This window comes from Protomyctophum parallelum, assembly GCF_964188405.1.
Source record: "Protomyctophum parallelum genome assembly, chromosome: 2".
NCBI classification, from domain to species: domain Eukaryota; kingdom Metazoa; phylum Chordata; class Actinopteri; order Myctophiformes; family Myctophidae; genus Protomyctophum; species Protomyctophum parallelum.
Window position 1 is genome coordinate 47,815,361 of NC_139699.1, and position 24,599 is coordinate 47,839,959.

Consider the following 24,599-nt stretch of genomic DNA (forward strand, 5'->3'; position numbering starts at 1 on the left):
AGTCGTAGATATCCTCTGGTAGGTGGTACAGTACCAGATCATCTACTTGAACCAGAGTGTTTTCAGGAATATAGAGCAGAAACGTTTGGTTCGGGAGATCTACTTTTGTGGAGGTGTCGTGCAGTTCATATCGCACTGTGGCCACTAGAGAGGAGGTGTGGATTAACCACTGGTCCCCCAAGATCTCTGCTTGAGTTTCGGAGACTTGGCTCCTCGGGGTGAGTTCTGCTCGGCATTTTGACTGGTCGGGCATAGACTGAAGGCCACAGATCCCGTTAGTTGAGTCGGATATGAATGGTTTTGAGGGACAGAGGTAGTGGGCTTCTTTTGTCAAAGTGCACAGATTCAGATTGGGTGCCAGGTATAGGCCTGGACTTGTGTCATGATATGCCACCACTGGTGGCGTCATGATCCTGACGTGGGTGTCCCCTTCCCAGGAACCAACGTTGACTACATCCTTCATGCGATAGATGTTTTTTTCGTCGATTACGGGGAGTGTGAGGAGAAACACAAGCTCTCCTCTCTGGGGGTCTACTGACAAGGTGATTGCACCACCCAAAGAGTAGGCAAGGTGGCCTTGGAGATCACTTGGTTTTTCTCCGGTGCTTTTCTCGATAATTCTTTTCACCAAGGATAGAGGGGTGAGGTAAGGAGGAATTCTTCCTATAGCTAGGGAGTCTATGGACGAGCTAACCTCTCTAAGGAAATCAGTCATAAGCATGCTGGTTATGCTGGAGTGCGCCATGTCGACTCCCAATAGTTTTTGGTTTGCTAGCATGCCACGGGCGGTCTTATTCAGGAGGTCAGACTGAGAGTTTAGTAAGATTATGGTGTCTCTAAGCGTTGCCCCGACAGTGTGAATTTGATCGCTCTGAAAGTTTACTGCCTGTCTGAGGGCAGGGAGGTCACGTTGAATTTCACCGACTTGTTTTCTCAGGGTCTTGATACTTATTGCATTCATGCTTGTTGCTCCGAGATTGAAAAGAGTACCGAAAATATTTGCTACCGTAAGTAGCGCCCCTACAAAGCGCTTTTTCCGGACGGGAAGTCCCTTTTTCTGTTCTTCGCGAGTGCCAGAGTGTACGGTGTGTCCCGTGAGGTCCTCGCGTGTTACTGTGACCTTTTCCAATTGGGTTAGCATGTGAGTGATGTCTTCGCTAGCGTGTTGTAAGATGTCTTCAATCCAGATTTGTCCTTCCGGTTCCAACTTCTTTTTGAGGGCAACGGTGCTAAGATGTTTTTGGTACAGCATTGTGGCGTTGAGTTGTGTGTAGACTTTCTGGGTGATGGTCTTGCAGTTGGTTATCAGGAGCCCCTGCTGCTCTCGTAAGGCTATTCCCGCGTCGGGGCCTGATTTGAACAGTGGTTGTGCCGTTGTTGTGGTTATGATCATGCACAATATTGCACATAACAGGTAATCCATCCTGGAACAGACCACAAACGGTTTTGATTAGTGGGTTGTTATATTGTTAAACATAAACACAGAAAAAGATAATAATAATAGACCATTGTTTAATCTACACAATGCTATTATTCACACGTGATTAATGGCTTTCTTAGTGGTTCATGCAATTAAATTGGGTACTTGTGCTGCCCATTAAGAGGTTAATTTCTTTTAATCAGACGGTGATTCTTGCACGTCTGGTTTCTCAAATCTCTTGGGCGGCTTGTGGGGTCGGATTTGGTTTCTATGGACCCATTTGAGTATTTGGTTTTGTCCTCTTTTTATTAGGATCCTATAGGCAACAGGAGAAAGCTTTTCGACTATCTCGTAAGGCCCGGACCAGTGTGGTAGGAATTTCTTTGAAAGTTCCCCCGTTTGGGTTCGCGGGACGAAGATGTAGTACCATACTTTATCTCCTTTCTGCAGTTCGTCGGTCGATGCCTGTTTATCATAGTACGCTTTTCGTCCTATTGCGGTGGCTTGCAGATGTTTTTGCGCAAATGAGAATGCATATTTCAAATGTGCGTTTAGATCCGTTAGGTACTGGTGCGTGGTATATGCCGTAGCTAGATTGAGGTCTCCCGGTTGGTACAGTAGGTGTAGTGGGAGAGTCATTTGTCGCCCAGTCATTAACTCGAAAGGCGATACTCCTGTCGAAGTATGGGGCGTCGCTCTCATTGCCATTAGTACTAATGGGAGTTTGACGTCCCAGTCTTTTTGGTTTTCTGCTACGAACTTTTTTAGGATGGTGATTACACTTTTATTAGCTCGTTCCACTAATCCCGAGCTCTCAGGGTGATAGCTGATATGGAACTTGCATTTAATTCCCAGCAGCTTCCATATCTCTTTCATTATGTCTGCGGTAAAATGGGTTCCTCTATCGCAGTCAATCGAGACTGGGAGGCCAAATCTTGTAAAGAGATGGTTGAGTAAGAGGTGAGCAGTTGTCTGTGCCGTGTTATTTCTTGCTGGAAAGCATTCTATCCATTTGGTGAAGTTGCAAACTACATTAAGAATGTATTTCGAGCCCCTAGACGAGGGAATAAACGCGCCCATCCAATCAATCTGAATGTGTGACCATGGGAACGTGACTCCCCTACTTTGAAGTGGTGCTCTGAAGTTTGGGTTAACGGGTTGGAACTGACAGCAAGTTAAACACCCTTTCACATAGTCGGAAACATCTTTGTGCATTTCAGGCCAGAATACCACTTGTCGTAAGTGATCCAGAGTTGATTTCACCCCCCTGTGGCCTGCTGTTGGTAGATCATGGGCTATTGACATCATTATCCCCCTCTGTGCCCGTGAAACCACGAGACGAGGAGAATGGGAATCATCGGGCACATACACCAGGAGACCATCGACCAGATGCAGGTGGTGTTTAACTGCCACCAACTGGCGCAGGTCGGAGGAAGCCTCCATTTCGTCCGCGGAGACAGGTGGTGCACAGGGATCAGACAGAATGTGACACATTCTGGAAATATCCTTGTCCGCGGCCTGTGCTGAGGTTAAATCCTCGGACAGGACTGATGCGGACGTTGATCGCCGGGCTCGCGGGGGAGGTATTGGAAGATCTGAATCTGTTGCAGTCTTGCGAGCCGTAGCGGCTTGGTGACGCGTTAAAACCGAGATCGTAGGGATCGGAATATCGCCTTGTTGGTCTTCCTGGAATTCCCAGAGACGACCCGTTAGAGCCGCTTCCTTTGCTAGAGAGTCAGCGAGATCGTTATAGGTTTTGTCAGCGCCCGGGAGGCGTGAGTGACCTCTGACCTTCTTCCAGTAAACCTGCATGTCCATGGACATGACCAAACGGTCGCATGCCATAATAAGGTCTTTATGCTTGACTGGTTTGCGTGCTGCTGTTATAAAGTCGTTCTGCTTCCAGACGGGTAGATGGCACGTGAAACTCAAACGTGCATAGTTGGAATCTGTGCACAAAACGAATTCACGCACGTCATGGTTAGCAGCACATTGAAGAGCAATCAAAACCGCAGCTACTTCTGCGTATTGTGAAGTCATGGGGCCCAATTTGTAACCTTGGGGTCCAATTGGGTCGTTCTTAACCCACAACACGCCAGCACCTGCCAGTCGTTGTTCTGGGTGGGAGTAGGAACATCCGTCGACATACGCCATGCGCATGTCTTGACACACATTTTCATCATAATAATGATGATTCGTGGGGAGGAGGGCTACGGGTACATAGGGAGTGTTGATAACCTCCGTTGGGTCCTGGGTGCATCTTGTGCACGTTGCAAGTCCCGCGCCCAAAAGTGCCCTATTGTTCTGGGCATATTGTACCTCGATGTTGTGGGACTGAAACGCCATGAGCCATGTTGCAATACGTGCGTTTGTAACCACCCCTTCTCGTATACGTTGACTGTTCAAGAAGGAGACAGGTTGATGACATGTTTCTATAATTATTTTCTGTCCACTGACACAGTCGGAAAAATGCGTTACAGCCCAGACCGCCGCGAAAAGCGCTTTCTCGCAGTCCGAGAACTTTTGCTCCGCAGGGCTGAGCATTTTGCTGGCGTAAGCCACCACACGCTTATCCTGATCATAGACCTGGTAGAGACCAGCGCTCAGACAATGGGCTGAGTAGCCTATTTCAAGATAGAAAGTCTTGTCTATGTTAGGATACGCGAGGCAAGGTGCCGAACATAATTGTTTCTTCAAGATTTTTACTGCTTCAGTGTGGACGTCCGTCCATACAAAGGGGGCGTCTTTCTTCAGGAGTTCTGTAAGGGGTCGCGCAATGTCGGCATAGCCCTCAATGAACTGCCTGGAGTAGTTGCATACGCCTAAGAAGCTACGGACCTCGGTGAGGTTGGTTGGGTCCTTGAGACCTTGAATTCCCTGGACCCGCTTGGCCTGAGGCGAGATTCCCCCAGGTCCTATCGTAAGTCCGACGTAGTTGACCTTTTGGCGGAACCATTGTGCCTTTGTAATTGATATCTTGGCCCCCGCGGTTGAGAGCTGAGTCAGTACATAGTCAATCTCGGTCAAGTGGTCTTCTGCAGTCTTTGTTCGTATCAATATGTCGTCCACAAAGATCACTGTTCCACGCGTTGAAGCATCAGGGCAGGCCTTATTCAGGAAGATATTAAATTCCTGAGGACTATTACAAAATCCGAAAGGAAGTCTGTTCCAAGTGAATTGTCTGTTGCCAAAGGTGAAAGCCAGACGAAACTGGGAACTTTTCTCGACGCAGATCGTCCAGAAACCTTGACTAATATCCAATGCCGTAAAGAATTTTGCATCCCTAACCTTGGGGAGCTCCTGTTCCAGTCGCGTCATTGGCCATCTGGATAACGGTACCTGCTTATTTAAAGCTCGGTAATCTACAGTCAGGCGCCAGCGAGTTTCAGAGCACGAATCTGATGGTGCCTTCTTTACCGGCCATATAGGTGAATTAAAGACTGACTGGCACTGACGAATTATCCCCCTCTCCAAGAGTTCCTCAATAATTTTCCGCACAGGTTCTTGGGAAGCCAGTGGGATCTTATATTGACGGACAAAGGTTGGGGGTGCGTCTGGTTTAGTGGGAATACGGACTGTATGAATGTCCGTTTTCCCACAATCTAAAGAGTCTCGTGCAAAGATCTTGCCATGCTTATAGAGCAAAAGGTGGAAACGGTGCCTGATATCTTCCTTTTCAGCGCCTTCAGTTGAAGAGAGAACTTCCTGCACCTGTGACTCAAAACCCGGGTATGGCTCACTTTCGCCCGGGGGCGGTGTGGCGGTAGGGCTTTGAGGCACAGTAGGGCCTGAGGCATCTAGGCTGTAGATCACCATATGGTCTTTGTCATCTAGCCCGATTCTCCCAACTGATTCTGGTTCAATTGGGAACAGAGAGGCGATAGTTATCAGACCTGTGGGCATGGTATATGCAGCGTCAGGAGTAGTTCTATATGGTTGAAGGAATCGCGGAAGTTTTCCTATAACCGGTATGGTCAATCCTAGGTCACACAGCCTAGTACTGACCAGTGAGCCTAAAGGAGTAGAAGGTGGTATGACAATGTCATCCTGGGTGTAGTTATCTACCAACAGATAGAAAGTTCGGCCAACCACCTCCATAATGGGAATGTCCACTAGGGAAAGACCCAACCCCAGCAGCACATTTGAAGGTTGAAAAGCCACGGTAGGCTGCGCCAGGCATTGTCCTGGAAGGAGAGCAAGTTGGATCGAGACTTCCGTTGTTCTAGCCGGAATGATGACCTCTTTTACGTTCCTGGTTATGCAAACTTCAGGAATAGTCTGTCCCGAAGTCAACTGGCCAATGGAGTATCGGCACGGAGCGGTCTGTCCCTTGGTCCTTGACCAAAGCATCCCATTCAGTGTGTCTAACACTATAGCCATCCTTATGGCGAGATCTGCTCCTATATACAGGTCACACGGGAGGTCTGGCACCACAAGGAAAGCATGCAGGCAGTGCAAACTTTCCCAATCAAAATTGAGGGCGCAGATACCTTCTGCTATAGCCGTGGTTGGTTGTGGCGTTCCTAATTGGAAACGGAAAGACTTTGGAACAAATTCAAGCTCCCATCTCAGGCTCCTCAGTTTTTCGAAGAGTTCCAAGCTAATTGCCGATTTTTCGGACCAAAGTGCAAGGACTACGTTAGTCACTTGTGCCTGGTTGAGTCGTACTCCACCCATGACTGCTGGGCAGTAAGTTTCAGGATGGCCTGTCTGGTTCTCTCCTAACTTGCATAAGTATGATCGGGGAGAATCCAAAGTGTCAGGTGCCTTAGTGGTCCCTACGGGGTCACTGGGTATCCCTGCGCTCATGGGCAGAGAGCCTGGAACATGGAGTGTCTGATGTTTTACCATCAGACAATCAGACGTTACGGGCAAGTCCGTCTCTAAAGGTCTTGGCGTTCGCACCGTCATATACAATTTTAAACCAGGCACATCAATGAGTGGGCCGAAACGGTTTAAAAGGTCTATTCCAAGCAGCAAAGGAACCGTGTTTATCTGGCTGATATAGAAGGGATGATAAACTTCTTCGTTCCCAATTCTCAGGTGGCATATAGCAAACTTCTCGACCTGAGTCACCGTTGTGGCGTAAGCTTGGAGCTTGATGGGTTTTGAACACAACTTGAGTGTACAATCGGCCTGTCTCAAACGGTCTTGGAGGACGTTGAATAAATCCATGGACATTAAACTAATATCCGCCGCGGTGTCTACCAACCCTTCGTGGACCAGGGTGTTTTCAAGTGTGATTTCAAGATAGAGTTTTCTTGCCACGCCTCGGGCTGTCAGGTTGGAAAGCAACTGTACGAACGGAGGAACTGTACCAGGTTCCGGAAAGATTGACTTGCGCTCATTGTCCATTTCCAGGGTCAGGACAGCGCAAGGATTTCCGATGGAAAGAGAGAAAGGAGTGTCTGAAGAGACCAAGTCCCTAGGGTTAAAACAAGCCGACTCAGAGCCTACCATGGTTGGTATATCCAGGACACCATGTGGCAAAGTTGGTTCCGTCTTATTACCAATGGTAGTACATTCAATCGATGGGAACGGTTGTATGTACAGAACGCTTTTTGGATCTTTATCCTTTGAGTCATCGGGTGGATTAAAAGGGGACCTATTTCGTGGGGGTGTCCCAGACTTACCTTTGGTCTTCTTCCATTTCTTTTGAGTCTTTGGTTGAGCGCTTTTCACTGCCTCCGCCGCTTGTCGCATGGTGGTAGCTAATGTAGTTATCTCACCTATCAGGTCGACCACTACTCGCTCCGTCAGGGGCACAGTTCTTTCACCAGTGGTGCGCGCCGTTCCGTCTCTATGGTAGGAACGGGGCGACGGAGATCTACCCCCATAGGGCCGTGACGTCCTGTTATCGTCGTCGAAGCGGATTGTTCTATAAGGAGGTGGTGGCGTGCCACGGTCTTGAGTAGGTGACCGAGAGGAGGAACGAGCATCACTACGTTGTTGGTAGCGGGAATTGGATGGTTCAGCATGTGCCCCCTCAAGCTCCTGAACTGTCAAAACCTCCCTACTTGGGGTTGACGACCTTGGATTGTCGGTCTTATTCTCCAACTGGACGGTATTCGCGATTTCCTTTACCTGGTCGGTCGTAGTGTCCCCTCTGATCCTATTGCGTAACGGCGTTCTTATAGAGGCTAGCATGTTTGTTATAAACAGTTCCCTGTAGGATCTCTCATTTTCCATTCCTTGGTCTAGTCTTTGCCCAAAGTAGACTCCGTGTAAACGATTATAGAAGGCGTTCACGGCTTCACCGGCCTTTTGTTTACAGCTCATGGCCAAGGTTGGGCTTCCAAGGTGGTTCGGGGGAGTATACTCCACAAATATGGCTTGCTTAATTAAAGCATAATCTGCCAGTATGTTGGGGGACAGTCTTAACAAGAATTGCCTAACCTTTGGACTGGCTGTAGCGTTTACTAGGTACAGTCGTTGGCCTACGGTCGCATGTGGATAGTCGGATAACCGGGCATCCAGATCGTGTAAATATAGCTGCGTGTATGGGGACTCCCCTTCTTCTGGAATGAATTTTTCCATCTTTTTCGCTATGGTGTCCAAAATTTGGTTGGTTAATGGTGAGACCGTCTGGTAAGGGAATGCGTAATTCCCTGGCTGGGGGTATGGTGTATACGTTATCACAGGACTGCCATATTGTGGATAGGGACCAGATGGTCCCGGAATACCAACTGGCAGGACAGGTTGCACGGACGGTGGGCGATACCCCACCCCTGTGTACGGCAAACCCGTTTGTGCCTGTGGTGGGTATGGTGTAGAGTATGGTACAGATTCGCGGTGCCGTTGGGCAGCAACCCGTGATTCATGCATAGGACCTCTATTTCCAGCAGGCAGGCGTAATGAAGGTGTCATAACTGGAGCTTGACTTACACCTGGATCTGGAGGCCAAGGCCCACTAACCTGCAGTGACCCAGGTCTCTTTTGGGCGTACGGTGGTTCGACCTTTGGTACATAGGGTGGTTCCCTTACATCAGATCTTGCTCGCAAAGCGACCTTCGGGACTGGGTCTTTCTGCATGTTTCCCACTCTAGACTCAGTTGTGGGACTGCCACGCTGACTTGTCCCCACCGAGGGGTCCTGTTGATAGCTCTGCCCGCCCTCGCGTGCGGGCCGATCGCCCCCTCCTGGTTGATCAGAGGTAGGGGACGGGCTATCATCCGATTCTAGCTGTTCTGCCGGATAGAGCATCAATTTCAACCGAAAAATCTTCTCAGACTGCCTGGAAATTTTGCCCTTTGCCCTTTCCAATAAGGTGGCAGTCCTGGCTTCACGCTCATGGTATGCCGCTAATTCGGCACGGTTATTCAGTATGACTTGAGCGTCTGACTTCATGGTTACCTGCATTTCATCCATAGCGTCTTTTAAGTCAGTATGTTGGGTGTACAAGTCCGCGTATTTAGCAGTCTGTTCATCCAGTTGACTTTGAATTTGACGATTCATGTCTGCCGACATTGTAGCTCGACGTGACTCTTCCGTCAGACTTACCTGGTGTGCATTACACGTCTCCTCCAACTCCTTGGTTTTATTTTCCAAAAAAGATAGACGTGCTGCAGTATGTCTCAGTTGAACCGTGATATTCTCGAGGCTATTACGAGCTGTTGAAAACGCCGTGTCTTGGATTTTACAGAAACGATTCATGCTTAGTAAGAGATGTTGAATAATTTTGTTGACATCTGCCTTCTTTGCGCCAGATGTCAACTGTCCCCTTAAGTTCTTCACCTCTTCTAACAACTGTTCCTCCGTGGCCGCTTTCATCTGGTCACCCTTCGCCTGGTCTAGATCACCAGACAATAGACCAAGAACGGTTTGCATTATATCAAAAGCGTCTGGTTGAGGGTCGACCTCTTCCCCGTCGTCAGACATAGTAGCTCTTGATGGGTTTTAGTTAATTAAAATTTAGAAATTTGTTTAAAATTTCCAAACTTCACTCACCTATTTTAGTCAAGACTGTCTTTATTCAAACAGGGGATGGCTTGTACTGTTATTTTACACCAGTCGTTGGATGTGTGTAATTGAAAATTAAAAAAAAAACTTTATCTAAAAAAAAAAAATTTATTTTAATTCAATTGGACAACAATAAAAAAAAAAACTTTTTTAATCCAAAAAAAAAAATTTATTTTAATTTATTTGAACAAATCAAAAAAAAAAATTAATTAAAAAAAAAAATTCTTTTATTTCAATTCAATTGATCAAATCAAAAAAAAAAATTAATTAAAAAAAAAATTCATTTTAATTTAATTGATCAACAAAAAAAAAATTATTAATCGGAAAAAAAAATTTATTGGAAAAAAAAAAAAATTATTTAATTGAATCAATAAAATAAATTAAAAATGTAATTCAAATCGTAATCGATCTACTTTATTTAATTTAAATCCAACTGGTAGTTTCCTATTTAGGGTCTGGTGCATACAGTTTTCAAGCTGGCCTTAATTCAGCAGACTTAATCAAATGCTGTTGAATTAAATCCTCTGTTGGTTAAAAGGGGTGAGTTACAAAGGTTATATATTAGTTCCTGACTTCTGAGATAATAAAGATTACTTTAAAAGATGTTAATCCAGTTCTTTATATTTGAAAGCAGGATACTTTGTTTCTCAAAACCTCTCATCCGACAGAATGGGTTGTTCCTGTCAACCAATTGCTATTTTTCAAGCTATGCCTCCGTCCAACCAGAGGAGGCGTTAAAACACAAAACTCTTTTCAGGTTTCCAAGTCTGGGTGTTGTCACAAGAAAAGCCACGGAGGGCGCCAGAGGATAAGAAATGTCTGGTTGGTGGTCAAACCAATGCGATGTCACTGCTTGACCAAGAGGGGGCAGGTTTTTTCCAAATTTCTGGCTGTTTACTAACACGGTGGTAACGGCGTGTCACGCGATGACGTAGGGACGTTGCGTCACGTGATGATTAGTTGCGCACGCACCTTTAGGGAGCTATAGCTTCCGGGTGATAGTTTACAATGTGTTTACCTTTTAAACACTACAAAAATGGAAGTTAAATTGTAGTTCTTTTTAACGCGATACAATTTAAAACAGTTTCACAAACATTTCACTTAGCGTTGTCTGTATATATTATCCATTAAAGGACATCACGTTGCAACGCGACGTTCTCCAAATAGTACAGTGCCTTTCACTGGAGATAAAATTCTGAATTCGCGGCCGCTTTGTTCAGAGAATACAGGCTAACAGAAATGGATGTCACTGAGACTGAACCTCACGTGTTGTTGTTCAGTTATGTCGCTAATATATATATTTCAATATATAAACATACGTTAACGCTTTACAGGGTCTATAATTCTTGCAAACAAGTTATTTCAACGATTAGCGATCTATTTATGATTAAACACAACACTGGGGCCTGGTGTTTTTCTGCTTAGCGGCGCTAAGCTAACTGTTGCTGGCTCCAGTGGTTATGATCGCTAATCGTCAATCTATACTTTATTTTTCAAGAATGCAAAATGATCATAGTTCTGGTTAGACCGTCCAGTCCTTTTGCTTCTAATACCACTTAGGTAGCTTTCCTAAGTGGTGTTGGATACATAAATATATCCAAACAAAATAATATTTGTTGTAGAGGAAGAAGGAAAAAAAATCGTTTTTCTCAAAACATTTTTTTAGATAAATATTACTGTACAATATTTAATATCAAACGATTGCATATTGATCTCAGCGGTGCCTCCATTATGTAGCAATTATGCCTGATTAATTATGATATTTATAACCACTAAGAATGAATTGATAATGGTTACAAATACACAACGTCTTCTGGTGTGGCCAGGCAAGATTAATACTTAGTTCTTTGATCATTTGCAGTGTCGCTTGCTTATATCAAACATTAGTACAGTAACACAATCATATAACCATTGATTTCCAACCAATTCTGTTTATTATATCGAGACTGATACAAATGAAATTTACTTTAAAACAACAGGTCGTGTATAACTTGGTATTGAAAGAGGAGAGAGAGATATACAGAATCACAGATGTCATGGACTCGTTCTCTTTGGCCAAAACCACATTAAATCAAAGCACACAGACCTTTAGACGTGGTGTGGTAATGAGTTTGGCAATATGGTGCGTCTCTGGTTCTCCTCTGTGGTTCAAAACTTCTCCGTGTGGTCTTCGGCGGACAGAGCCTTTTCGCTCGCAATAGCAAAATGTCACTTTCCCTTTTCGCTCGCAAAGCAACTCTCTTCAGCGGTCAAAGCCTCTTCACCGGGCGTGGGCAACTTCGCTGGCACAGCAATGTCACTTTTTCTCCTTTCCTTCTCCGGCAAGGCAAATGTCACTTTTCCTAGTTTAGAACAGATGTCACGGTTCTGATCCAGGCTAGCAAATGCCTTAGACTGATTGAAGTGTCGGCGCGCGCGTCTCCCCCGATGGCTCTCCTTGAGCTTCAAGTTTGGTGTTATCAAAGTCAGTTCGATTGGATTGAAACAAAAACACAGAGGCTACTAGCTTTACCTTTCTTCATTAACTCTCGTCAGAGTCTTGGAGTGTAAGTCAACGAGTGCCCTTGGTCTGGTTGATTCAAATGATTTCTTCTGCAATCCCAAATTGCTATTACTAGCATAAATCGAAACAAACAACAAAAAGTAACGAAATACACTGCCTCGGTGAGGTAGGTTTAAAACTTAAAATAATAATTGGTTCAAACTTTACACAAAACAAGTAAAACACTGCTTGGGAGTGAACCCAAATAAAAACTAACTTTCCCGTGGTGGGTATTGCTAGTTAAACCTTCCTGCCCAGTGTAAGCTCCGCCCCCTTTCCGCATGCACTGGTGCTGTCACGTGAGAGGGACAGATATAGAGTGGGGGGGGGAAGACAGAAAGAGATATGGTATGAGAGGAGTGGAGATAGTTAAACAGTAGATTACAGTACACTATATTTTAATAGGTTGAGAATTCCTGTATTCTAGAGTTCCCAGGGTGAAATCACAAGTAATCCCTTTGATGTGATTGTATCTTTACTTTCCCATGTAGATTTTGCAGAGGGACAGAGTTTCTTGTTGTGTGAGTCTCCGCACCTGGTGTTATTCATCACCCTCTTTGAAGCATTGGTCTCCTGTTGACCAGACTAGTGGACGCTAGTAGGTCAATTTGTCAGAGGAAGGGAGAAGAGTCAGCTCTTTTCCAAATAACGTTGCTGTAAATGTGCGGGATCAGAGGTCAGATATTACGAGGCCTTTGGGTACAGCTGAGGCCCCTGATTCCTTCCTCTGCCTCAGACTCCACGGCGTCTCTCAGCCGATCCGTCAGAAAATGTTGATGGGTCAGCTATTTCCAGATAACATTGGTGTGTGTGTACACCAAACACGAGGTGAAACTTTCTCAATTTAGAAGTGGTGAAACATCGGTCCCTGGACGATGTCCTTATACGCATATGGACAGAGGTCCAGTCCCCTCAGATGAGTGGAGATATTTGAGGGCATGTCTACTACAGGTGGGTGTGTCCACATAAAACCATCATTTTAACAAATACTGTACACTTTTTTGAAAAAGTTATACCTCATATACACCTACATACACCTGATGATCATGTTTAAGTGTGGAAAAAAATCACGGCACTCCATCTTTAAAGTATTTATTTAAAGATGGTTACGCCGCGGACAAAGCCAACTCGGATCGTGACAAATCATGACAATGAACACAATGTTTTGGGCCGATCAAATCATTTATAAGAAGAAAAACAAAACAAATAGTGTTGTCTCCTGCCTTAATTTTCTTCTTTCTAATGATTTGATCGGCCCAAAATATTGTGTGTTCATTGTCATGATTTGTCACGATCCGAGTTGGCTTTGTCTGCGGCGTAACCGTCTTTAAATAAATACTTTAAGAAAAGCCTATGGGGAAAATGAACTAGGATTCATTTCCTGGGCCACTTGTTGTTCTGAAAGGGGGAGGGACTGCGACGCTCTATAGTGGGGAGGTGCTGACCACGGGAGATAAACATGAAAAAAAGGAAGAAGAGGTCTCACAGCTCGTAGTCACGACGCAAAAACCTTTTATTTTAAAGGAGGACCAACTTTTCGAAGAAGGCATTTTGCTGCCGAAATGTTGGTCATCTGTAAAATAAAATGTTTATTGTATGGTGACTACGAGCTTACCTGACTCCGCCAGATTGCGGCAGTACTGAGTTCACAAGTTCCCTCCTCCTGCCTGGATCTGGGATCTCTCAGGCAGAAACGATGAACCCAGAAGCAGCGGGACAAAAATCTGATATCTCCATTATAATTTTGAGTTGTAGTCTTGTTAGGTTGCGTTTACCTTGCGCTGTGGCACAGCTTCAATATGTCATAAGTCTCGCGTTGATCCCGCCTCTAGCGGCCCCACACAGCCGCATATCGCTCCGGCCAGAATTCTACCGGAGTACATCGTCTCTGTCAGAGATCCCAGACTCACCCAGCTGGCAGAATGCAAATGTTGTCCAGCAGGGGGAGTGGTTCTACCAGGCTAACTACGAGCTGCATGCGACCTCTCCTTCCTTATTTCAAGACTAAATGATGCAAAAGGCCAAGGCCACCCACTGTTAAGTCATACTGTACTTTGATTCATTCTCAAACTTAATGCAAATCAACTTTGCTGGCACTTTCTTAGTAGTAAGTATACTATTACTACAGTACAGTAAGTACACTACTAAACACCAAGTACACTACTACACACTCAGTATTAATTTTACCGTCACTATTGGCCATGGCTGTGTCCTCAAACGAGCGCCTAGATATTCCCAATAAGGGCCTTTCTCGGTCCCACCTCTCTCCCTGTGTTTTAGGATCCAAGATGGCCGCAGCACAAGCAGGGGGTGTCCTTACTGGGCTGCGTTCACAAACTCAAGACACCCGTCTTGCGTTTGTCTTGTGTCTGTGTTTAATGGTCACTCCAATGCATTTCCAATGGAAGCCCATATGTTTTGACCAAACATTTTGTTTGATGGGGGGGAGGGGGGCAGAACACATCCATGTGTCAGACACAAGGCAAGTGTCTTGAATGCAGCCCAGTAAGGTCATATGTCGACCCCACCCGCTCACCTCTGCCCCACCCCCTCCTGGTGCTGCGGCCATCTTGGATCCTTTTAATTTATTTGTTTTTAAAATAATAATAATAATAATAATAAACTTTATTTATATAGCACCTTTCATACATAAATGTAGCTCAAAGTGCTTTACAGAGCAGAAAAGATAATAAAAGCAAAACAAAACAGCATTAAAACAGGCAAGCAGTTAAAACAATAGGACAATGGTACAAAGATAACAGATAAAATAAGGCAACGACATTAAAAACAAGCATAATAAAAATAAAAATAAATAAATAAAATAAATAAAGATCACTTAAAAGCAATGTTGTAGAGGTGGGTCTTAAGCTGAGCTTTAAACATGTCTACAGAGGCTGCCTGACGAAGGTACAGTGGGAGCTTGTTCCATGCCGACGGCCCGTAGAAGCAAAAAGCTGCTTCCCCGTATTTTTTAGTTGCTATTTTTTTAGGCAAGAGGACCAAGAATCGAGCCCTGTGGAACACCGGAACTGATGTCGTGTTTGTCTGAGTCAAACTCGGCTAGATTGACAAAGTAACTTCTGTTTGATAGGTAGGAGGAGAACCAGGACAGGGCCGTACCAGACAGGTCTATCCAGTGCTCCAGACGCTGTATTAAAATTGAATGATCAATCGTGTCAAATGCAGCCGTTAAATCTAGAAGTAAGAGAACGGATACATGTTTCTTGTCAGCAGACACCCTAAGATCATTCATTACTTTTACAAGTGCTGTTTCTGTGCTGTGATTTTTCCTAAAGCCAGATTGGAATTTGTTGTGCACATTATTGTTCTGTAGAAATACATCCAGTTGATGAGAGATGCATTTTTCTAAAACCTTGCCCAGAAAGGGTAGATTTGAAATGGGTCGATAGTTACCCAAAACAGAGGGATCAAGATTGTGTTTCTTGAGTAGGGGCCTAACTACGGCAGTCTTCAGTGAGTCTGGGAAGACGCCTGATTGTAGAGAGCCGTTTACAATTTTTAGGATATCTCCAATCACATTGTCTAAGACCTCTTTGAGAAAGGTGGTGGGAATTGTATCCAATGAACAGGAGGAAGATGTCATCTGTGATATGGTTTTGCGGAGTTCGTCTTCATCAATTGCGCAAAACGATAATAGGCTCCCCCTGGAGAGATCTACCCTGGGAACATTAGCTGCTGTTTGAGGTTTGCGCTAGCAGCAGCACCATTCATAATATCTCTAATGTTAAAGATTTTGTTATCAAAAAAGCATGCAAACTCATTACACTTAGCTTTAGAGGCCGGGAATGACTGCTTGTAGGACTGGGGGGGGTTTAAAAGTCGATCAATGATAGAGAATAGGACTCTGGCATTTTTCTTGTTCTCGTTAATAATGCCAGAGAAATATGCCTGCCTTGCTAGACGCAAGGCTTTGTTATAGGCGACTGTTGACTTTTTAAGAATCTCTAGGTGGGTGGTGAGTTTATTTTTTCTCCAAGCTCGCTCAGCTCTACGACATTCTTGCTTCAGTGAGCGTGTATGCTCATTTAACCAGGGCGTTACTCTGGTGTTATGTTTCTTTTTTGTTTTCAAAGGAGCCACTATATCAAGAGCTGACTCTAGTTTAAGATTAAAAATTTGAACCATATCATTTACTGGGGGAGTATCGGGCAGGGGGGGGGCCCAGATAACGAGAGAACTCGTCAGCTGCAGAAGAGCTAAAAAAACGCTTTGTTATGGTATATTCAGTGATGTTTTTCTCTAGATCAGAGACAGTCATATTAAAACACAGCAAATAGTGGTCTGATAGCTCAGGCCTTTCAATAGTCCTTTCCACAGTGATGTTTATCCCTCTGGAAATCACAAGGTCCAGAGTGTGCCCATGTTTATGTGTAGGCCCAACAACATGTTGGATAAACTCAAAGGAGTGCAATAACTCTAAGAAACCCATAGCCACAGCATCTGTAGCATCATCCAGGTGCAGATTAAGATCACCTGAGATAAGAGTTCTGTCATAGTTAGTGGAGCAGATAGATAAAAGTTCTGATATTTCTGTTTTACTGCATTTTGGCGGGCGATAAATGCTAATCATTGGCATAGAGGATTGACCAAGTAATATAGTGGCCTGGTATTCAAAGGATGTAAAGCTGCCCAGGGTCAGAGCCTTGAATTTGAATGTGTCTAAAAAAATTATTGCCAGTCCACCTCACGAACAGAGTGAATAAAACTGTAGTTTGCGGGACAGGCTGGCGCTAGGAGAACAGCTCCATCCGAGCCAAGCCATGTCTCTGTTAGAAAGATTATATCTAGCTTCTCTTTACAGATTATATCATTTACAGAGGAGGACTTATTTGTTAGTGACCTGATGTTAAACAAGGCAAGGTTAAGCTTTTTTAGTGGGAGGAGTCTTGGGTCTACAGGGTAGAGTAGGGGGTCTGATTAGGTTGTTTAAGATGACTGATCGTGCTGGTGGAATGGACTGATACGGTCTATTTCTAATGAGCACTGGAATGAACGTAGGACTAGCACAGGTGGCATGGGGCAGGGGGGTAGGAGACAGTGGTAGACAGGTGGATAAACATGACACAGGAATTACTGAGATGTGAGAGTCAGAAGAAGTAGTTCTGAGGTCAGAGTTATAATTACAGTAATTACTGCAATTAAACACGTTATAAGCAGAGCAAATATGTAATGGTCACTTCCTGCCTGAGGAGTCGCTGTTGGCGAGATGGTGAGATATGTTTTTGGCCAGAACATTTAAGCCTGCTTTGTTGGGATGGAGGAGGTCTCGGTAGAGTTCAGGAGATTTCCAGAAGTCATTAAAATTGGGAATAAAGCCATATCCCTTTTTCTGACAGAAATTAAACAGCCATTCGTCTGCATTAAGGAGGCGGCTGAATTTATCCGTGCTGCGATGGAGAGTGGGAATTAGGCCAGAGAAAATGCAGGATCTTCCCTGGATTCGAACAGAATTCGCCAGGGCCTCATAGTCATAATACATTTTCAATGACTGCCTGGACCTTGTGTCATTAGTGCCTGCACTTAGGATGACTGTGTGGATGGAGGGGTGCTGCTTGAGAATGATTGGAATGTGGGGGAGATCTAAAATATTTGCACCAGAGAAAGAGCTGATTATACAGCGTGGGATGGTTAGATCACGGACAATGCTGTCTCCCACAAGTAGATAGAGGGGCTGGGGGGTGGGGTTGGTGGGGGGATTGCTGGTGTTTAGTGATATGGACGCTTCTGACCTCGTTTCATAGAGATCAGGCACAGCTGAGCTCATTGAATGCAGAGGGGGCGGTGACAAGTGGCCATGTGTAGTGTTGTTTACTACACGCGCTGGACATGGATGGACAGGAACGGGGGGGTTTCCCGTGGGGATTACGAGGCGACGCCGTTTCCCCCCACGACCCATGCTTCTTTTGGGGGTCGAGGTGAGGGTCGAGGAGCTGGAGGATGAGTTCCGACTGGGACCAGGGCGTTTTATCGGACGGGATCGCGTGCTGGAACAACGCTGGCTCTTTGGCTGACAAGCCGTGAATGCACGCTCCTGTAGCGGTGTGAAAGGGTTGGAGCAGGGAAAGTCGTTGGATATGTCTCGGTCTCCAGGATGGTACGGCTCAAACAACGGAATCGACTGTCTCCTGGTCGGACCTTTCACCACAGAGGTCCAAGTGGCAGCGGCTCCCGGCGTCCGTCGGAGTGAACCGGCACCCGAAGCACCACCGCTCGGCCCGGCGACAGCCTCTCCGGAGACCGGAGTGATTTCCCCGGCCCTCGAAGTGCCCTCGCCAGCCTCTATGGCAGTCAGGCGACCGTGGAGCACTGTTTTCCGCTTGAGATCACCTATTAAGCTGTTGATGGAGCGTAGTTCTGCCTTGATGGAGTAGGCTTTCTCCGTTGTGAAAGCCATCATTGCTGACTCACAGGAAACTGGTCTCATGATGACAAGACAGCGGGGGGTGAGTACATATGATCCGATAGAAACCGTGTGGAGGTGGACACTGGATAGGATGAGATGAGGTGTAGGCTAGCTAGCCTCCTGGCTAACTAGCTGTCAGCTGTCAGAGGTGGCTAGCAGGTAGACGCCGGCTATTGAAGTCGAGTCGGGTTTCAGAGCACTAGTGCAAGAGATCAGTGCCTCTGATCATTAAAAACATTTAACCGGGTAAGTAAGAACTACTACAATTACCCATGCGTAAAAGGTGGTATAAAAATATGACTTAGAAACAGTTTGAAATAAACAAAGTTTGAAGACGGTGCTACTGACAGGTATAGTACAACGCCAGCGCATGCGCATCACCGCATTTGGAATGGAACGATGAATGCAAAAGTGCATTTTAGATTAATAGTATTTTAGCTCTCTTTTAACTAGCATACTAAAATCCAGTGAAACGACATTTCGTTCTCTTATGCATTTTATGTATCTGCTGAATGACAATAAAGCTATCTATCTATCTATCTATCTATAACCCCCCCCCCCACACACACACACACACACAAAATATCTTAACCCATTTAGGCCCGACGTCGAAATTTAAAAAATGTCTTCAAAATTCTGACAGTTTTCTGAAAAACCTCATGTTTCTGTATCAGTGCCAGAGGTGCTCAATATTTCATGTCAAAGACCCCAAAAATAATATGTAATATGCCTCCGACCACCATCTGAAAATATGTTGTTCCAGGGACCCAGAAGCAAAGATTTCAGTTAAAATGTTCACTCTGTAATAATATGGTATTCAAAGATTTGAGGCACATTTTCACGATTTTTCAAAAATAGCAGACCTACAAGCTCGTATCAGCTTGTAGATATGCTATTTTTCAATAGCTAAAGTATAACATAATGCTAAAGTATAGCATAATGAACACCAAAAGAGGTTCCCGCCCAAAACGGGTTAAATTATGAATAGAGTTATACGCTCATAAGGCATCAGGATACATTGTGAGCGTGTAGATCAGCCATTTATGTTGTTAACCCCAGAACAGGGACACTAGGCTTCATGTCATTAAAGTTAAGCTGAGTTGCATTTAACTCTAAAAGTTGCAAAATGTATTTATCCAAGTATTCTTTTACATACAGTATACCATCCTACATATGCATATACCGGTAATCGCATAATAGCTCCTGTCATCCATGGAATGGATTAGCCTCGCAGTCGAGGCAGCATTTACAGCATTTGGCTGCAGACTATAACCTTTTACGTAATGCCCTGCCTACTACTGCACAGTATTTTGAACGGAGCGTGAAATCCTATTTATTTAAGGGATCAACTATTTTCCAGTTCAGGGCTTAAATGGAATGCTGCGGTCTTGCAAACACTTTGATTTAAATGGTTATGGTTCCCTCAGAGCTGCCTTGTTGGTCGGTTGGGTACGGCTGGGTACTGTACAATAGTACAGTACAGCAGCTTTAACAATAGAAAACCCGTCCGTCCGTCCGTCCGTCCGTCCGTCCGTCCGTCCGTCCGTCCGTCCATCCATTCCATCCATCCAGAAGTGTGTATTGGTGGGATGATTGTATATCTGACTGTCATAAATGTAAAAAAATAAACCCACCGCTCATCTGTTGAAAAAAACTTAAGTAAGGTGCTGGAGTCACAAAAGTATAATGGGAAAAAAATTTAGGGAAGCTCCGCACACTCAGATCTGTGGACAATCAATGTATTTTTTTGCAAGCTTTCGGTCTATATACTGACCTTCAGGCAATATCTGTCATCTGTCATCAAATCTACCAATATGGACAAGATGGATTTTGTGTTTCTACCAATATTCAATGTTAATACCGGTATTTGTAATTTCCAAGAGTGTACAATTGGATCCAAAACACTGAGTATACTGTACATCACAAAGAAAACCCCATTAAAATAGAAACTTGCTCTATCCTCACCGTTTTGCTTGCGGTTTTCTTAAGCATTTCATCACACAGGACAGATCCTGTAGTGGGCGGGTGGAGAGACAAATCCTGCCTCTGTGATGAAAGGCAAATTGGAAAGGCATGACATCCCTAACAGGAATAATAGGTCTCTCGCTGGGATCGATACGACACACTCTCTCCAATACATTGTATAGAAAGAGGTGGCGGTGCATTAGCTATGCCTGACTTGCACTGCACGGATCAGCATGTCTCTGTCAAGCAGCGGCATTAAGGTTGGGGGGCTGGCGTTGGGGGTTGGGTGTTGTGTTGACGGCTAACAAAGCTAACTAACTCTTGGGAGGGACTGTGTCACGGCTCAAGTGAGTCTCTATAGATCAGCTCTGACTGAGTGCTCATTCAGAGAAGGTCCTTCACAGCCGGATCGATGCGGTGATTATATCATTGTTACCTTTCTTTCACTTCATTACGGCCGTCTGCAGCAGAAAACAGGTAGAGCTACAACCCCCTCTCACCATGAAGTGAGCGTGTGTGTGTGGGTGTGTGTGTGTGTGTGTGTGTGTGTGTGTGTGTGTGTGTGTGTGTGTGTGTGTGTGTTTCCACATGCGTGTCTGTCCTTCGAGTGCGTGCGTGCATAAAGTGTTTTGTGCATTTGTTTGTGTGTGCATGCGTGTGTGTGCGTGTCTATGAGAGTCCACATATCCATTATGTAATATTGTTACAACTGGTTACATTTGTACTAGTCTCACATACTGTATAGCCTGCATGACAATCAGAGATCTCCACCTACTGACACGTCTGGGGAAATCTAAATTGAATAAATGGGCTTTCATGGACACCGGAGAAGTCCATCGGTCACCAACGCCCGCTGCTTTGACATCCAATCCTGCATACTGTCTCAATATGAAGAAGGAGCGCCCGAGGTCTTTGTATTGGTTCCGTGAATCTGTTTCTTTATATCTGAACCGTTTCCACCCAGTTTGAATGTAGATGTCCTCAGAGCTATCAGTAGGCAAAGATCTGTGATCATCTATCTGGCTACGCGAGATTACATTTGTACAAATTTCACTTAGATAATGTAAGTTAAAGTATTTTGCTGTGCATATTCAAGCATGTGCATGCCATAATGTGTGTAATGTGTGTGTGTGTGTGTGTGTGTGTGTCCGTCTGTGTGTCCGTTCATGTGTGTGTGTCCGTTCATGTGTGTGTGTGTGTGTGTGTGTGTGTGTGTGTGTGTGTGTGTGTGTGTGTGTGTGTGTGTGTGTGTGTGTGTGTGTTTGTGTCCGTGTGCATAAATGTGTGTGTACTGAATATTTGCGTACAGCCCGTCTCATTGTCCCCAATCTGTCCACGGCCACAGTTTGCCAAAGTTACGCAGGTGTGAACAAATATTTACCCTGATAAATACAGACAACTCATTAGCCGTGTCATATCCCAACAACGCTCACTCAAGCTCAGTAAAAAGAAAACGAGCACCACACCTGGTGGCACATTCAGACAAATGTCAGCATGTCTGAGAGTTCCATACTGTAAGCTTGTGACCTGTCTATGCGTGTGCACGGCACGCGTACCTTTGTGTGTGTGTGTGTATGGGTGCATACAGCATGTGTACTTGTGTACATCCACAAACCGCACACATGAGTGCATATGTGAGTGCATGTGCATACTGCATGGCTACAGTATGAGCCATCATCACACACTACTTCAATTCAGATACTTGAACACAGCACCTTGTTTAAACTCACGTGGTTACATGCGGAAGCAGTGGCAGCAGCTGACCAGCAAATGCAAATAATAAATGGAGCGAAGCAAATGGAGTTTGATTTGCAGTGGTAACGAGCGGTTGTGATAACAGTTGTTATACTACTGTGTTCTTGCCACATTCGTCTATCCCTAGTTGTCCAATGCACCACAGCTTGTTTGGACCGGTCGACCGTCCCAAACTACTAATCCACTAATCCGTCTCATTGTAGAGTAGACTGCCCTTTTCTCAGTTGCGTTAGACTCCACTTGGACACGTATATCAATATATATATATCAAGAAATGTAATCGTCGGGAACAGCCAAGACTGTCCTGTGAGCAACTGGACTGGATCTTTGAAACTCTCACACTACGTATATGGAGGATCCTGACACTCGCTAAGGATTCGGGCCGGTGGTATGGAACTGAGCTGGGTGCATGCACGTGTTTATAGGCATGTTACCTGTTGCAGTCGACGTGGAGTAGCAGGTGGGAGGCGCTGATGGTGAGGGCGATTTTATGCCACTGGCCATCGGCGAGGCGATAGGGGAAGGATTCGGAGCGAGGCTTGCCTTTGAAGCGATAGTGGTAGCGGATCTCCTCTCTCACTCCGCTGCTCTCCAGCTCAAAGTAACTGCAAGGCGGAGAAAGAAAACACTATCAACAGGGCAGAGATCAGCGATGCAGTTTGCAGTGAAAGATGAATCTTTCTCGGAGGTATACAGAACATTCCCGATACAGAAAACAACACATTTTGCACCAAAATATAGTTAGTATTTTGGGTAATCTGGAAACAATCTCTCAAAACTTGAGTTAGGGTTCATCAGCAGTATAATTTTCCACAACAAACAAAGCGTGTATATATATATATATATATATATATATATATATATTCTATATTGGAGAAGTTGTACCCAACACAAGAAACCCAAAGCCACAACAGCTACGTCGCTATTGCAACACCCACAACACCATCTTAAACACTACACCCTCACACACTCACACGGCAGTGACGTCACACACTTACCTTCGCAGTGTTGCAACGCTATCTCCTCCTATCGCGCCTCACGCCGCCAATGCATTTGTTTACTACAAACATTATCGCCCGAAGCACCCACACCCCCGGAACACTGTTGCCCTTTCACCACGCTAAATTCGCCAGGTCTATGCAAGTGAGCACAAATTACATGTGAGAAAATTCATTCACAAGCCCACAAATGCCATTCAAATGCCATTCAACTTACAATTCGCGAACCTGGCAACACTGCCCTGTCTTCTAATAGGCCCACACTAGCTCTCAGAATCTGATTCTGATCTCCCGCAGGAGAACAGAAACGAGGAAGGGGAGAGGAATTGTAGCCTCACGATTTTGCTTATTCCTTCTAAATATATGTATTTAAAATATCGCTCTCTCAGCGACTCTCTTAGTTACATCAACATTGTCAGTAGTTTGTTTGTTCTTAAATATTACGATTACACGGATCACTTTTGCTATTTTCGCCTGCCAGCCAACTGCCGAGTACACACACACAGTACTGCACACACACGCACGCCTGGAAGCCACGATCTCTCTCGACACACACACACCACACACCACACACCACACACCACACACCACACACACACACACGGCAGCGAGACAGGACGTTATAATCTTGAGTTTCATTAAATAAGTGTCTTTCTCCGCACGCGCACGTGCGCACACAACATTATTCAAGTGAAATGCATAACGCCAATATTGGGCTAATATAGGCTACCAATATGTGGGTAGCCTACAGGGATTTACCCACGGAATGAATATATATATATATTCATCTATACCAGGGCTGCCCACACTTTTTTTTTTCTTCAAACTTTACTTTCAAAACGACCAGCTAAATAAACGACCAAATAAAACTATCATCCCATTGCAGAAAATAGTTACAAAATGTAATTGAGGCTACATACAGTCGTGTCCCCTTCGTCTGTACCAGGCTGACTTCTATAGGTTTTGAAAGGTACCTTTCTTTTTTTTTATTTCTTTTTTTTTATTTACCCAGGGAAGTAGCTGAGCACAGGTGCTCATTTTCAGCAACGCCCTGCACATCGAAACACACACACACACACACACACACACACACACACACACACACACACACACACACACACACACACACACACACACACACACACACACACACACACACACACACACACACAAAATGTCATGTCAAAGGTACCTCTGGAAGCCACACCTCTGATGTGTCGCGTTTAGTCTTAAGGGGTGTGTTTTTTTCACCCACTGTGTAATACAATGAATGGACGGTAGGAGGCAGTACTACAGAGGCCAGAGAAACTATAAGACAAACGCACATGGAATGGGAAATAGAGGGGGGGAAATGGAAATGGTAGGGTTTTTATTTTTGGGATTTGACTTTTCTACTGATGATTGTACGCAACAACAACTATTGCATTGTGTGTTTGAGCTGACAGGCCCTTTTTTATGTCAATCAATCAAGTCATCTCAGGTCATCTCAAGCGGCAGATGCAAAAATAGTTTTTTATATTAAAATTATATATATTT

The 24,599-nt window shown here is 44.8% G+C and overlaps 1 protein-coding gene across 1 annotated transcript in view; it reads right to left on the reverse strand.

The window, feature by feature from the left end:
* LOC310878927 (protein kinase C-binding protein NELL1-like) overlaps nucleotides 1-24,599 on the reverse strand; it is a gene marked incomplete at both ends in the record, with an annotated part of 351,954 nt that overhangs the window by 273,495 nt on the left and 53,860 nt on the right. Inside the window, one exon of the mRNA XM_083793343.1 lies at nucleotides 22,500-22,670. Within this exon, the coding sequence (XP_083649469.1) occupies nucleotides 22,500-22,670 (171 nt within the window). The remainder of the gene's footprint in view (nucleotides 1-22,499; nucleotides 22,671-24,599) is intronic.